Source organism: Athene noctua, chromosome 8 (genome assembly GCF_965140245.1).
Source record: "Athene noctua chromosome 8, bAthNoc1.hap1.1, whole genome shotgun sequence".
In the NCBI taxonomy this organism is placed as follows: Eukaryota; Metazoa; Chordata; class Aves; order Strigiformes; family Strigidae; genus Athene; species Athene noctua.
In genome coordinates this window covers 19,518,942-19,533,726 of record NC_134044.1, presented here as the reverse complement: position 1 = coordinate 19,533,726, position 14,785 = coordinate 19,518,942, and the positions used below count along the sequence as shown (strand labels likewise).

At 62.7% G+C, this 14,785-nt stretch overlaps 1 protein-coding gene across 1 annotated transcript; it reads right to left on the bottom strand.

Annotated features, from left to right (window-relative positions):
- Positions 1–35: 35 nt before the first annotated feature.
- Positions 36–13,367, bottom strand: VWA5B2 (von Willebrand factor A domain containing 5B2). Its single transcript, XM_074912047.1, has 22 exons — positions 13,334–13,367; positions 8,441–8,596; positions 7,850–8,011; positions 7,312–7,537; positions 7,054–7,208; positions 6,451–6,582; positions 6,203–6,327; positions 5,903–6,079; positions 5,710–5,820; positions 5,386–5,588; positions 4,965–5,079; positions 4,705–4,890; positions 4,448–4,607; positions 4,083–4,372; positions 2,695–2,920; positions 2,264–2,608; positions 2,047–2,184; positions 1,848–1,967; positions 1,549–1,626; positions 1,263–1,332; positions 946–1,054; positions 36–626 (listed from the first exon to the last, which is right to left on the bottom strand). Exons 2-22 carry the CDS (start codon positions 8,577–8,579, stop codon positions 36–38), a joined length of 3,858 nt encoding a protein of 1,285 aa, XP_074768148.1. The 5' UTR covers positions 8,580–8,596; positions 13,334–13,367.
- Between the last annotated feature and the right edge of the window lie 1,418 nt (positions 13,368–14,785).

Here is a 14,785-nt window from a genome sequence, read left to right as displayed (position 1 = left end):
GAGCCAGGTGTCTTTATTGGCCCCTCCGGCAGCCGTCAGACGTTGTTGGGGTTGTAGCACAGCATGTTCAGCTTGATGTTCTCGTCCCAGTGACGCAGCAGCAGGAACAAGTGCCTGGCTGCCCCTTTGAGGCAGCCCACGTCCACCCCCTCGGGCAGCCGCTGCGCCTGCAGCCACGCATCTGCCTTGGCTGCCACCAGCTCCCACTCCTCGAAGAAGCTGGCACAGCGATGCTCCAGCCACGCCAAGGCCACTGCCGTGGCCCAGCTGGCACTCTCCAGGTCCTCTGGCCCCACGTCCTGCCAGCTCATACCAGCCTCGGAGGGGGCAGCCGAGTGGGGGCCGGTGTCGGACTCGGAGCCGTGCCCGCTGTCCGCCTGCGCCCACACGGCTGCACTGGGCACCTCGGAGCAAGTGCTCCGGGACGGGGGCGAGCGGGGCTCCTCGCCCTCCTCACGGCCGGGCCCTGCCTCGGGGCTGCTCCTGGCCACCGGGGACACGGGGCTGAGGCTGGCTCGGTGGGAGGCGTAGGGGGAGGCCCGGCGCAGGCGATCCAGGGGGATCTGCACCACTTCGGAGAAGCTCTCGGTGAGCTGGAATGGCCCCTGGGCTTGCTGCAGCTGCACCTGGAATGGGGGGGGCAGGCGACTGGAGGCGGGGGGGGCAGGCAGGGGAACAGACCTGCGGCCCCCAGCCCTCAGTGGTGGGGGCAGCAGGAGTGTCCTTGGAGGGCAGGAATTGTCTAAGCCACCCCCCACCCCCCCAAAAAAAAGGAGTCAGCAAAGGCCCCCAGGGCCGTTGAAGGCTGAGCAGGCACCCGCCGGGTTTGCCTCAGCTGGATCCTGCTGCTGGTGCTGCCGGGCGTCACCTGGGCAGCTCAGCTGTGAGCCAGCAGGGACGGTGCCTGCTCGGCCCCCCCGGGTGGGACGGGGACAGGGTCCTTACCAGCGGGAGGTAGTCGTGGCTGGCGTGGTTGCCGGGGCGCTCGCTTTCTGGGCTGAGGCACTGCGGGCGCAGCGCCAGGCTGGGCCCCCTGCGCCTGCTCAGGCTAAACCTGTGGGGTGAACAGGCGAGTTAATGGGGTGGGGGGGGCAATTCCTGGAGGGCAGCCAGACCCCAGCCTGCTGCAGGGAAGGGGCTGGAGCACCAAACCCCACTCTTTATGCCATTGGACCTGCAGCACCCAAGAAGCGGCACTGTCCCCCTCTGCCTGCAATGTGCCATATTTTGGGCCCTCGCATCCCCCCACCCTGCAGCTTCACCTGGAGCCAGCGATGCTCTCCGTGGATTTCTGGGAGCCCATGGAGGTGGTGGAGGGGCTGGTTGGAGGCCCTGCAAGGGGTGGGGGAAGAGCTGAGCATGACGGGGGCCATGATGCACCCAGAGGTGCGTCCCACTCCCCAGCACCTGTGAGGGCGGCTCAGCCCACATGCTCTGGGCAGCGAGGGCACAGCAGATGCTCCAGCTCTCAGCTGGCAGCAACAGGGTGCTGGGGGCACGCCCTGTCCCCCACCATCCAGCCCTTGGCCCCCTCCACCCTGGACGCACCGTTTGAGCAGTTCTGCTTTTCCCAGCCGTAGGTTGGGGAGGAGACGCTGGCTGGAGACCCCGGGGTCTCGTCTCGCTCTGCAAAAGAGCAAAGCCCTGATGGATCCTGGGCTCCCAGGACCCTCATGGCTCAGAGCTGGTGCCAGGGGCTGCTACGCTGCCCCCCATATCTCCCCCACAGTGTGGGGCAGATGCCTCTTCCTGGGCATCCACAGTGCTCCAGCTGGGACGAGCCCCACGCAGCTGTGAGCTGAGGGTCCTTGAGGACTATAAGCCGATGTAAGGGTGCAGATTGGTACCTGCAGCAACGGGGGCCTCATCCTGCTCCTCCGCATCCTGCTGCTGGCCCAGACCCACCGAGAAGCTCCTGTGGTTCCAGCTCCCTGCCGTGGAGGCTCGTGGCCGGCTGGCCGAGCCGGCTGCAAGGAACAGTGCTACCTCAGCCCTCTGTCCCCTCGCTGCCCCCTCCCCAGCATGCCAGGACCCCCCCGGCCGTACCTGTGCCCCACACCTCGGGGGCTGCAGACAGGGCTGCCTGCGTGGCACCATCCACAGGCACCAGGCGGGTGTAGAGAGAAGGCACGTTGCAGGCTTTGCTGGTTTGCACAGCTTTCAGGCGAAACCGGCGGGCAAAACCTGCCCAGAGCGAGGCGGTTAGAGGTGGGGGGGATGCCGGGTCTGCGCTGGGGTTGGGGAGGGGCACACCGACACCCACCCTGCTCCAGCTCGGCTTCCCGCTGCGCCGTGTTCTCGTTGTCCCGGATGACAGAGCGTGCTGCCAAGCAGTGCAACGGCTTGTCCCCGGCCTTGCCCGCCCGCCATGGGGGGTCCTCCCTGCCCGGCCCCTCCCGAGGCTGCAGCAGCGACTCCAGCGAGGCTGTCACTTCCCAGGACACCGGCTTGCCGGCTCGCAGCGCGTGGATCACCACCTGGCAGCGCAGGGGCAGGCTGGCATCGCCCAGACTGGGCTCCCCCTGCTCGGGTGCCGGTGAGGCGCTGAAGAGGTAGGAGGGCTCCACCAGCATGTCCCAGTCCAGGTGGGTGGGTGAGAGGAGGTTATCTGGGCAACGGCAAGATGTGGGCTCAGCAAGGCAGGGGCACCCGGCTCCAGCCCTGCCGCCCTCGTCCCCCGGAGCCGGCACACACTTGATTCCACTGCACTGGGCTGCAAACGCCGTGTTCGGGGTCCCAGCTCATCCAGCTGCCCCTCCAAGGACTTGTTCCTCTTCTGTGACACCTTCTCCAGGGCCTGGCAGAGCCGGTGGGCATCCAGCTCCCCGTGCGGCGAGGAAAAGCTGCGGCCAGCCAGGGCGGCACGTGCCAGTACCTTCTTCCGCCGTGCCAGCTCCTCCGTGCTCAGGGCCACCATCACCTGCGGCGGGGGGGAGGCTGACAGCGATGGCACCGGCACAGAGCCCAGACTGCACCAAGCTGTGATGGGGCACCTGCGGTCCTGGCCGGCTGTTGGCTGGAGCCGCTGGCTGACGCCCAGCCCCATCGCTCTGCAGGCTGGCTCCCGGCAGCCTCCCGGGGCAGCGGGTGATGCTCGCCAGGCTCCGAATACACGTGGGAAGGACTGAGGGCACCGAGACAGGAGTTTGCAAACATCCCAGGGGGCTGACTTGAGCTGACACCGAGGCAGGAGGAGTTGGCGGGGATTTTTGGCACGGAGGGGGCTTAGCTCAGTTGTTCAGGCTATGGTGGGATGCAGTCCCCAGCACAGAGTGATGTCTGCTCTGAGATGCTTCACCTAAAAGCTACAGCAGGGCAGCAGCACCCACATCGCCTCTCGCCTCTCACCCCAGCAGCAGGGAGCCCGGAGTGGGATCATTTACACTGCAGGGAAATCACTTACGCTTGACATTTCAGCAGCAAAGGCCACCAGCTGTGCTGTTGTGCAGAGGGAGCAGGTTACCTAACCCGTGCCATCGGGAAGGAGCATGTCCTGGAGCTGGGTGACAGCTGGCCTCACCCGGCCTTGGGGCGATCGTCAGCAGGGGGGGGGGGGGGGGGGGGGGGGGGGGGGGGTGAGCTGCCTCTCCCCATCCCAATAACCTGGCTGGGTTTTAAACCCAGACATGAAGCAGCAGGGACGTGGCCCATTGCTAATGAAGCATCGGGCAGCTTTGGCCAAGGGCTGAAGGAGCCAGGCGGAGCTCAGCCAGCCCACCCCCACCTCTCCAGCTTGGCAGGTTCGTTACCTGATGCCGGTCCAGCTATTTTTCACATGATTTCTGCAGCATCAATGAGGATCTGAGCTGGCTAGGGGATTTGTTAGCCACCCAGCTCACCACTGGCCCGGGGAGCTGAGGGACCAGCTACTTAGTCCCCAGCTGTCCTGCTCCAGTAGGACAAAATCACTGCAGGAGCCTCCTTTTGGCACCCACAGCTGATCCTTGCCTAAAATCCAGGCTACAGCACTCCGGTTCCGAGCCCAGTGGCCACATGTCTGGGCAAAACAGGGCAGCAAGACCCTAGCTAGCCAGGAGCAACCCCCCAATGTGTGAGCCCTTGCACTCCACCGGCATCCTTACCTTGGTGCCAGCCAGGGCGGAGGGCAGTGGGGCAGATTTGGTGGAGGACTCACAGAGGGACAGGCTCTTCTGCCCCTGCTGGGAGGTGGCATCGGCACCAGGGGCTGAGGAGCCACCCTCAGGGGCCACATCTCGGGAGCCAGTGGACTCGCTGCTGGTGGAGCTGCGGGAGAGCAGCCCCCGGCTGCGGTCAGTGCTGACGGAGCAGTGTGTCAGGACGTACTGCTCCTGGATGTAGGAGGGCTGGTAAATCCGTTTCCAGATGTCTCCCCCTGAAACAGGATCTGTACCTGCCCGGCAAGCACACACCCTGTCAGCCCACAGCTCCCATGCCTGCCCCCCACCCCAACCCTGACCCTACTCACTGCGCTCCGACGCCTCTGTGCCCCCGGCAGAGAACTCCAGGGAGGCGTCCCCAGATCCCTGGGTACTCCGGGGTGGCTGATGGCTCTCCCTGGCACTGAGCACCTCCTCCTGGGAGGGGAAGGCTGAGCTCCGGGAGCCCCGGCAAGCCCCTTCCCGGCCCTGGCAGAGAGAGGGTACCGCTGTCAGCCGCCCAGCACAGGGAGAAGCCAGTGGCACTGGGAACGTCCTCCCCATGCCAGGGCAGCGCCGGTTGTACCGGTGGGCGCCTGTCGCGGAAGCAGGCGATGCTGTAGAGGACACAGTAGCTGACGAGGCGGTCACCGGGGTAGAGGGCCGGGAGCTCAGTGGGCGAGAGCAGAGCCTCCATGCTGTCGGGGACATACCAGTCGATGGTGATGTCGCTGACGGCCGGCTCGATCGCCTTCTTCAGGGACTTGATCAGCTGGGACAGGGAAAGGAGCTGTTGTCAAACACCGTGGTGGCCCCAGTGGCCCCCTGCCCTGGCCTGGGTGTTACCTTGGGCTGCAGCCTCTCGGTCGGGCTCAGGAACTCAGCGCGGCCCCGGCTCACCTTGGCCATGCCCTTCAGCAGCCGCCGGCACACCCGCGAGCCCATGCCGAAGCTGAAGCACCTGCAGGAGAGAGCCAGGTGATGAAAAGCCGTGGCTGGGCCGGTGCCAGGGGCTGGGCAGCCCAGTGGCGAGCCCTGCAGCAGGGATGGGCAGGGGCGTCTGATAGCCAGAGGTGCTGCCCTGGCTGTGTGCTGGGTGGGGACACCCTGAGGGAAGCCGAGCTGGTGGGGTTGGGGGATGTGATGGGTGAAGGACACCTTTGGGGCTGGTAGAGGTGAGGTTTGGGGCTGCAAAAGGAGAAATCAGTGGGAACAGCTCAGGGGTCATGAAGAGCACCGTGACCCCACCACGGTGCCGGTGCCATACCTGACGGTGCTGGCCTGCCTGCGCACCAGCCGGAGGATCCTGCCCGCGTTGCCTGCCGCCGTGTTGGTGAAGAGGAAGAGCTGGCGGGGGTAGCCGTGGCGGAGGGGCTGTGCCAGCGCCCAGCCCAGCGCTGCCAGCAGGTTGGTGCTGCCCGTGTCTGCCCCCAGCCCAGCGACGTGCTCGCAGGCGCGCCGCAGTGTCTCCTGCCCGCACGGAGAGCCGGCCTCGCTGCGATCCCCTGACTCGCCAGCCCCGACCCCACGCCAGGGAGCTGGGAGGGGGGATGGAGAGGGGCTGGTGGGGGGCTTCGCCCGTGGCACTCACGTTGCTGCAGAGGCGGCTGGATGGGAAGAGCGGCTTGACTTCGGTGCTGAAGCCAGCGATGTTGAGCAGCGTCCCTGATGGAAGGCTCTTCAGGGCCACCAGCAAAGCTTCCTGGGGTGACAGCAGGGACCGGGGAGGGCTGCTAAGGATCGGCCACCCAGGGAGCATCCCTGCCCCTGCAGCCGTGCCTCACCTTGACCTTGTCAAGGTCCGGCCCACTCATGGTGTTGCTGCAGTCGACGATGAAGAGGACCTCGCGGGTGACACTCTGCAGGTCCCCAGGGACACCCTCCGCCGCCGGGCAGAAGTTCAGCATCAACACGGGGTTGGGGAAGATGTCTTTGTGGAAACGCTTCTGCACGAAAGCCACCTGCGAGCCAGGCGGGGCAGGGGCTTTCTTGCACCACCCTGGCCTGAGCCAAGGTCTTCCTCACCCACACCCCACCACCTCCCCCCTTCTTCCTCCTCCACACCAGTGGCCGTGCCCTGTCACCTGTCTCTCGCCGCTGCCGTCCTTCCTGGCGATCCGTGTGTAATCCCGGCGGCTCCGGACATGGGCCTCGTACTCGGGGTACGTCATGGTGCCGTCCTCCATCACCAGGTGAGGGTGGTGGGGTTCTGGGGGGCACAAGGTGGGTTTGGAACCACCCTGTGCCACAGGGGGCTGGAGGGTGTTCTGGATGTTTTGGGGATGATGCCCCATCTCCCCCAGATCCCACCAAGGGGGCCATCCCCTCTCACCACAGGGATAGAGGATGATCTCCAGGTCCCTGTCGTAGCGATGGGGCTCAGCCAGGGTGACACAGGTGGTGACAGCAGAGCTGGCCCAGGGGTCGGCGTCGGCTCGCAGGGCATGGGATGGGCTCTCCAGCCCTGCGGGGAGGAGGAGGCGGCGGCAGGGCAGCCCCTCACACCCCCCGCCTTGGCCTCCCACACGCCAGGCTCCACGCCTGTGCCAGACCTGGTGCCACAGTGGTGGCTGCTCCCTGCCAGCTCTAATGGGATTAACTGGGCGGGTGGCCAGGAGCGTGTCCCCACCAACCCGCATCCCCCCCCCTTGCCCACCCTCTCCCCCATCCATTATGTCTCCCGGGGAAAGAGGCTGCTGACCCAGAGCTGCCCAAAGCCACACGTGGGGTGACTTTGGGGGGGTCCCAGCACCGGGGGTGGGATTGGGAAAGGGCTTCTTTGTATGGAGGTAGCACCAGAGGATGTCTGGGGAAGGGGGCTTGCATCTTCCTAGAAGCATGGAGGGACCAGGGGGACACCATCCTGGGGGGACATGGCCTACATTTTGGGGAGGTTTTGCTCAACCCACCAACACCGCACAAGCCGCCCCCCTACCTGCCAGTAAACAGGGGCCCTTCACCAGCAGCTCGAAGGCAAACTCATAAGGAAAAGGGTTGCAGGGCTGTCCCCGAAAGACATCCATGCTCTCCACAGGCACTGTGGAGGAAGGCTGGCTCCGGGCACCTGGCCCCCCAAAACAGCTGGTGGGGCTGCGAGGGGAGAGGTGGTGATGGCTCCTGCTCCCCACCCCACTCACCCAGCATCAGCATCCCCCCCCGGGATGGCGGAGACTGAGGAAGCCATGAAAATCACCATAGGGCCAACCTGTCGTCACACAAGCTTGCCGGCTCGCTCTCGGGGACCTCAGGGATGCGGGGTGTGAGGATGGGGGGTAGGAGGAGGCGCAGGGCCCCGTCTGGCAGCGTGGCCAGTTCCTGCGCCGTGCTCAGGGTGACAGCCAGGCTCTCCGCCGGGCACAGCGTGCCTGTGACGATGATGAAGGTGGAGCGCTCCACATCTTCGTCCAGGACGAGGTGGCCTGGGCAGGGCAGGGATGTTGGGGTGGTCAGTGGGGAGTGTGAAGTTGGGGAGAAGGGGTGTTAATTGACCTAATTACTCTCAAAGAGGACAACAGAGTGCAGATGTAATGAGGGCCATGCAAAGGGATGGGCAAAGCCCTGGGAGAGAGGGGGGAGACTGAGATCTCCAGCCCCAGAGACCCCCTAAGGCACCCCCAAGGGTGGCCTGGCAGAGGCTCTTAGCTCCTTGTGTCCCCCCACACTTCATCCCTGCTTGTTCTGAGCCTCGCAGCCAGGAGGACGCAACAGGTCACCTGTGCCATGGCGCTCACCAGCAGCACAGCGGCGTGGCCGGCCAGGGCTGGGGCTGCACTGGAGGCAACAGTCCTGCGCCCGGTGCCGGTTCTGGACCTGGAATGTCACCCGCCGGCTGCCCACCGCTGCCTCGAAGCCAGCCACCACCTCCGACTCCTCCAGCGGGTAGATGAAGATGCCTGCAGGCAGGAGAGAGCCCCAGGGCAGATCCTGGCGCGGACATGGCTGAGGCATGGTATAGCCCGTGGCAGCACCGCTAAGAGCCTCTCTGGCTCACAGAGTGATTTAGCTGCGCAAGAGTGGGGCAACACCCAGGAACAACCCACAGCCTCACTATCCCAGAGGAGGGCAGAGAGGATGAAATCTCCTTCTTCCTCAGCAATAGGAATGTTTTTGCTTGGTCACACTTTTCTCCTGCCCGTAGGGTGACGCTGTGTGTCAGCAGTGCCCTCACCACCACTGGTGTCTGCTTTTGCTCCCCAAACTGAGCAAGGTTTGGGGGCTGGGACACAGGTGGGCTGGAGACAGGGATTCTCCCCAGCACGGGTGCTTTTAGGGGGCCGTGCAGGCAGCTCGGGTCCCTGCCTGCCCCAACAGCTTCCTCTTACCTTCCACAGGCTCCTCGTGGGGGTTGGTGTACACGAGGTGAGCGGTGATGCTCAGGGAGTACCCGTTGGCACAAGCCTTCACCTTGGAGCTCTTCAGGGGCAGAGCCTCCCAGGAGGAGAGGGCGTACAGGCCCGGCATGGTCCCTCAGCAGGCAGCTGCGGGCAGAGGGGGGGCAGTTGCTGGATGCTTGGGGATGGGTTCTGCTGGGAAGGGCTTGTGCATGCAAGCTTCTTCCATCTGTCCAGCCTGCAAAGAGGGAGCAGGTCCCCAGCCCTCCCCCTTCCAGGGACACTGCTCTGCAGCATCCACAAAACACATGGACCTGGACCTAGCTCTCTGCTCAGATCCCAGCCCACCTACAAACCAGGTCTGGAGCCACAGAGCCCACAGAGAGCTCTTCTGCCCCACAGGTAAGTAAACTTGGTTGCTGGGCAGCAAAATGTCTTCTCCCATGGGAAGCAGTAGTTAAGCAAGGCCCAAGCCCTGCCAGACAAGCAGGGACTCCTGGACAGGACGGATAATGGCCAGCCACACACAGGCCATCTCAGCCACCCCACAGTATCTCAGAGGCTCCAGAGCCTCCCCAGACCATCTTCTGCACTGGCTGGGAGAGGAGCATCTGCTGCTCCCATCTCCATCCACCCACAGAGGTTACCAGGGTAATTTGTAGGGGGTTTTTTAAAAAAAAGAAGGGCGAGAAGCCCACGGTGTAACTAGGACAAAACAAGCAATGTTTGCTGGGGGTTTAATAATTAACACAAGGTCAGCGCTGCACTGAAGAGTGGCACAGAAGGGAAGGCACTGCTGGGGGGAGCCTGGCTCAGGGGACGATGCTGTCTGCCTCCGGGTGAGTAACGCTCTGCCCAGAGATGGACATGTCCAGCATCCCACCCTTCGGCAGCAGCTGCGGGAAGAAAGGCAGCTGGGGATGCCTTTCAGCCAGGGCACCGACCTACTCCACACCTCTCTTCCCCTTGGGAAAACCACTCAGGAGCAGCATCTCAAATGATTTCCCAGAGCCAAGGCATCTCTCTAACATCACCCCACCTCGTGCCATCAAATATTCATGTAAAATATTCTGATTAGCATCAGCCCTGCCTCTCCATAGACAGTGTGTGGGTCCCGCTCCAGACGCGAGTCTGCACCTCCACGCTGTATCCCCTGCTCGCCCCAAGCGCCTGCGACCCAACAGCAGCAAGGTCCCCATGTCACGCCGTGTGCTGGTGCTTCAAGCATGCAGTGTGCCCTGGGCAAGGCCAAGGCCAGGTACAAGTGAAACATCTGGTCCCCCCACTCCGGTGGCCTTCATCCTGGGAACGGCTTGTACGAGCATCAGTAACAGGAGGCTTGGGGTGCCCTCGGTGTGTGATCACAGGGTGCCTCTCCCAGAGCATCCCTGAAAGCAGAGCAGGGCTACATCCTCAGAGGCAAGGCCAGGACCAAGGTGCCCACAGCAGGTGCAAGGCAGGGAGCCCCTGAGAAGCGCAGAAGTGCATTAGGAACGTGGTTGCATCCCAGGAAAAGTCCATTATGTTGGAGGGGGGCTATTTACTGGCTCAAATGGTATTGCAGCATTATGCTGGCAGGTCCTGGCCACCCGACCGACCCCTCACCTTCGCCAATCCTGTGTGCAGGATGCTGTCCATGCTGCTGAGCGCCCCTGAGTGCCCTCCCAGCACACAAGGCAACACAAGGCCCCTGCACAGCCCAGTTTTCCTCCACACCAGCCATGCCACTACTGGGAACATCATCAGCTGGGTCCTACCCTGGCCACATCACCCAGCTGGGCTCCAGGGACCAGGACTCCCCCAGCCCAGCCACACTGAGCCATTAAAGATGGATTTCACCCCAAAGCCCTTCCATTTGTTCCCAAGGCACCCAGCTTAATGCTCAGCAACCTGCCTGCTATTTGCTGTGCCGCCCATTGGCCAGGGCACTGCTGGCTTGTTTACTGGGGACTTACTGGAGAAGCTGTCCCGACTGCCTTTTATTGCTTCTCTTTACATTTACACTCGCAGAGTAAACAGGCCCCATCTGGCCCTGCCGCGCTTCGTGCTGGCTGCTCTAAGCCCCGTGGTAATGAATAAAACTAGACCCAACAGTCCTCGTCCCAGCCTCTTCGTCCTCTTCCACCTGGGGCAACAAATTGTTCTGAGGTGCCAGCATGGCATCACCAACAGGTCCCTGGCTGCCTCCCCATCCCCAGCATGGTCACCAGTGCCTTCACAGCCCTCTCCTCTTCCTCCTTTCCCACATGCTGCCCGCAGGAGCTGGCTTAACCAGCAGCATCCCTGATACAGAGGGGGCTGCAGGAGGAGCAGGGCTGGGGGCAGCTCACCATGCCGGTGGCAAAAAGCCCTCAGTGAAGGCAAGAAGGAGGTAACTTCTCTAGGTCAGAATAATTTAACATTTCTCTTCTTAGCCGTGGGCAGGCTGAGTTTTCTAGCAAGGCTGCTGCAGCAAGCCAGGCGCCTGAGCCCAGCAGACTCCTTAGCTGCCTGCAAAGTTGTCAGAGTTTCACCTGCTGCATCAACAGCCACCCGCGCTGGAGTGCAGCGTGGTCCCAGGGAAGGATGAGGCCAGCCCCAGCACAAGCAAACCCAGCGGAAATTTCCACTGGTGACAGATGCACAAGCCAGTACAAGAGAAGGATGGAAGGAGAGGAGCCCAAACCTCTGTGGCAGCGCCTGGAGAGAGGAGGCATCTCTGCCTCTCCTGCCTTACCCCCTGCCTCCCTCGACTCCGCCCTGTGGGACATCCCCGCATCGCTCCTTTGGGACAGGGCACGAGGGCAGGAGAGCAAGATCCATCCCCACTCCTGGAGCAGGGAGAAGGCCACGGAGGCAGGAGGTGACGGTGCTGCTGCCCAGCACCCATGGGCCACGCCACTGTGCAGAGAGCCCAAAGAGGAGGAGTGGAGGGGAAAGAGATTTCCCCAGCAGGTGAAGGGTTGTCCCCCACCCGAGTCTCCAGCCTGCGGTGCCATCCCCTGTGTGGCACTACTGCTTCAAGTGCTGGGAAGTCAAAACAGAGAGCAGTCTGCTGCACACACACACACACACACGTGTGCATGCATGCACACACGTCCCAGCACACGCACCGCATCCAGGATCCAGACCAGCGCCGCTGCTTTTGCCTCCCCAGAGCCACTAAAACCTCTGCAAAAATCCCCATCCCTGTGCCAGGGAACAGGAGTTACTTGCCCTCAATACACTCTAACACAGGCACCCCCCAAAAAAATGTCCCAGCCCCACAGATTTCCCCTGACACAGGCACATCCCAGCAGGGCAGCCCTGCAGAAGGGTCTTGCTGCTCCTCCAGCTGCGGGGCATTTGTGGTGTGGGCCAGGGACCGGTTGCCGATACTCTGGGGCGCGTTCCAGAGTGTTGTTAGAGCCAGCCCTGTCAGGTCCACACCAGATGGTGATTTCAGCACTTTTGTGGCCCTGCTGCCTCATCTCCCACCTCTCACTCTTCCTGTGATCCAGGGCTGCCCCGACGGTGGGTGTTCAACCCTGGGGCACCCACAAATTACAGGATACCCGCAGGATCCTGGGCCACGGCAGTCCCAGACTCCCCCCCACCTTGGCCCTTACCTGAAGGAGGAGGAGGATGACACAGGGGCTGCAGACTCGGCTCAGCACCCGCTGGGTCCCTGCCCTCCGCAGAGCCCTCTGCCCTGGGGGTGGGTTTCCCTGCCCCTCAGGCTGGGGGGCTGCGGTACCCAGGGGGGATGAGCGGTGCTTCCCCGCCTCTCCCTGCTGCAGGCTCCCTCTCTGGCACTGGCTCCTTCACCGCCCTCGCTCCATCCCTCACTCCCTGTGCCAGCAGCAGAGCTGCTCCAAGCCCAGCCTCATTAAAGAGACACACTCCCTGGTACCGCCGCCCCGGGGAGGGCTGGGGGATGCTCTTGTGGGTGGTGCTGGGGGTCTCGGGGGACGGCCAACAGCCCCAGAGGGTGACAGGCACCCGCCAAGAGCAGATCCCACCACTGTGGGTTGCTCTGCACCCACAGCGTGCCGATATTCAGACAAAGTCGGGTGCTGGTGAGACCCCAGGGTGATGCTGTTGGCACCCACAAACACCCGGTTGGGCTGCCCGGGACACACAGCCACACCCCTGTGTCCCCCACAAACAAAGCATGGGGCAAAAAACAAGCCCCCATCAGCTGGCTAAACTGTCTGCTACAAATACATAGGCCACAAGTGTCGCAACCAGCTTCTCTAGAAAAGCTCTCAACTGCCCTGGGACCGCCGCAAGAGGACTGAGCACAGGCAGATACTGAGCATCCACCCCAAATCCAGATGCCCTGGGGTCCCACTGGAGCTGCCCTCGTCAGTCTCCATGTGCTGCAGTGAAATCCCAGCCCCAAAGAGCAGGAAAAGGAGGGGATTTGGGGACAGCCCAGCCTTTGGGTGACAAGTGTGACAACAAACCCCCTTGGGGAGGGTGCAGACGGTCAGGAAATCCCAGCAAAGCCAGGACACGTCTACTGGCAGGGAGATCTCACTGCTTGGGGTGCGCTGGGAATCCCTCAGCAGCCTCTGCCAGCCCGGCATCCCAACTGGGACTGGAGAAAACCATCAAATTTGGGACTAATTGCTGCCCTGCCTCTCCCAGGCAGCTCCCTCGCTGTGCTATAGATAGGGCTGTGCTACCACGGCTCTTTTTATAGAACACGCAGAGGGGAGCCACCCCCCTCCCCTGCACCGCAAAACCCACCATCGCAGCCACACCGAACCCGGAGCCAGCTCAGCCACACAGACACACACTGGGGCAGAAAGAGCAGGCAGCGCCAGCATGGGGAGCGGTCCCCAGTCCTTGGCAGGTGATTTTGGGGCAGCACCGGAGGGAGGAGGCCTGGCAGAGCAGCATCTCCCCGCTGGATCTCACCTCTAAGCTGACCCACGCGCCGCTACGGCTTCAGTTCCTCGGCATGGGCTTCATAGGTGACGGCAGGAGCAAAAGGAGGAAAATCTCAGTGGAAGACGCCCTTTGCTGCACACGGTAGCATGGGGCACGCTCCCTCCTCCCAACCGCTTGCCCTGCGCTTCAGCCAACACAATTATCCGGCAGAGAGGCACTCTGCGTGTCCCTGGGGTGCTTGCAAAAGCACTCTGAGCCATTCCCTCTCCCCATGCGAGATGCCCCACGGCATGCCGCTTCCCTCCTTGTGCTGCAACAGGGAGAGAGGAGAGCTAAAGTGTGCAGCTGCTCTCCTTCCCTGTCATTTATGACTGCAGAAGAAGGATGCTAACCCATATATTACCCCCCCAACATGACAGACGCCAGCCCTGCGAGCCGCTGGAGGCACAGCGCGCACCACGGCACATCCACGCAGCCTGCGGCGTGCACGGGGCTCTCATTCCCATCGTCACAGCAAGCACTGCAGCCGCTCCAGCCCTAGAAAAAAAAAAAAAAAACCACAAAAAAAACGCAAGCTTTGATTTTTCTCTGAGATACTGTTTCTAGGCCAAGCTGAGGTGAAGAAAAGCATCCAAATGGGAGTGCTGGGTTGGTGCCACCAGCTGGGGTGATGGGGCTCGGTCAGCCCACAGCATCAGGCACCGTCTGCGGCCCCGGCGTTACAGCAGGCGAATAACCACAGTGTGCACAGCACTGGGGAGGGGGCACAGCTGAGCCTCCCCCAGCCTGCTGGCAATCCGCAGCAGCCCCGGGGAAAGGCAGACGGGGCTTCATCCTGCTCCATACAGTGCTTACACCAGCATCAGACAACAGACATGCGTGTCCCCACTCTGTGCTGTCACAGCTTCCCTACAGCAGCTCGTCACAGCCACAAATAGACCCTCGGAGAGCTCAGCATTGCTTTTCAGCTGAGCTAAGGCATTAAACCCTACAAACACAGGCCTGGCTCAGCCCAACGGCTTCATTCAGCACCCTGGCACCCCAGCAGCCCCACACAGCACTCACCAGCAGCTGTTGTACTGTCTGAGGGACTGGTTGTGATTGGGGTATTTACCCCCAAATCTGGTGCAGTACCTTGTTCTGGGTTTACTGAGCTGAATTGTCACCCAGAGATAGGGCTGGCTGCAGAGCGAACCACAAAGCTCTTCGAGATACTCTCAGGTCCTGAGTTACCGATAAGCCCTGTGAATTTAATGCTATGGGAAGAAATAACCTGAAACCCAAGGAGATACCAGCCAGTGTCAGGCTGGCAGCAACTGTGCTCAATGCAGCTGTGGCTGCTCAGACCCAGCTGAGGGCTGCACAGGCAGAGGCTCTGCCGGCAGAGAGAGGGGCAGGCAGGGGTGTCCTGTTTAGCTGTCTGCTGCTCGTTAATCAGCACAAAGGAGATCCTGAGGAGGAGTAGCCATGGAGAAGGAG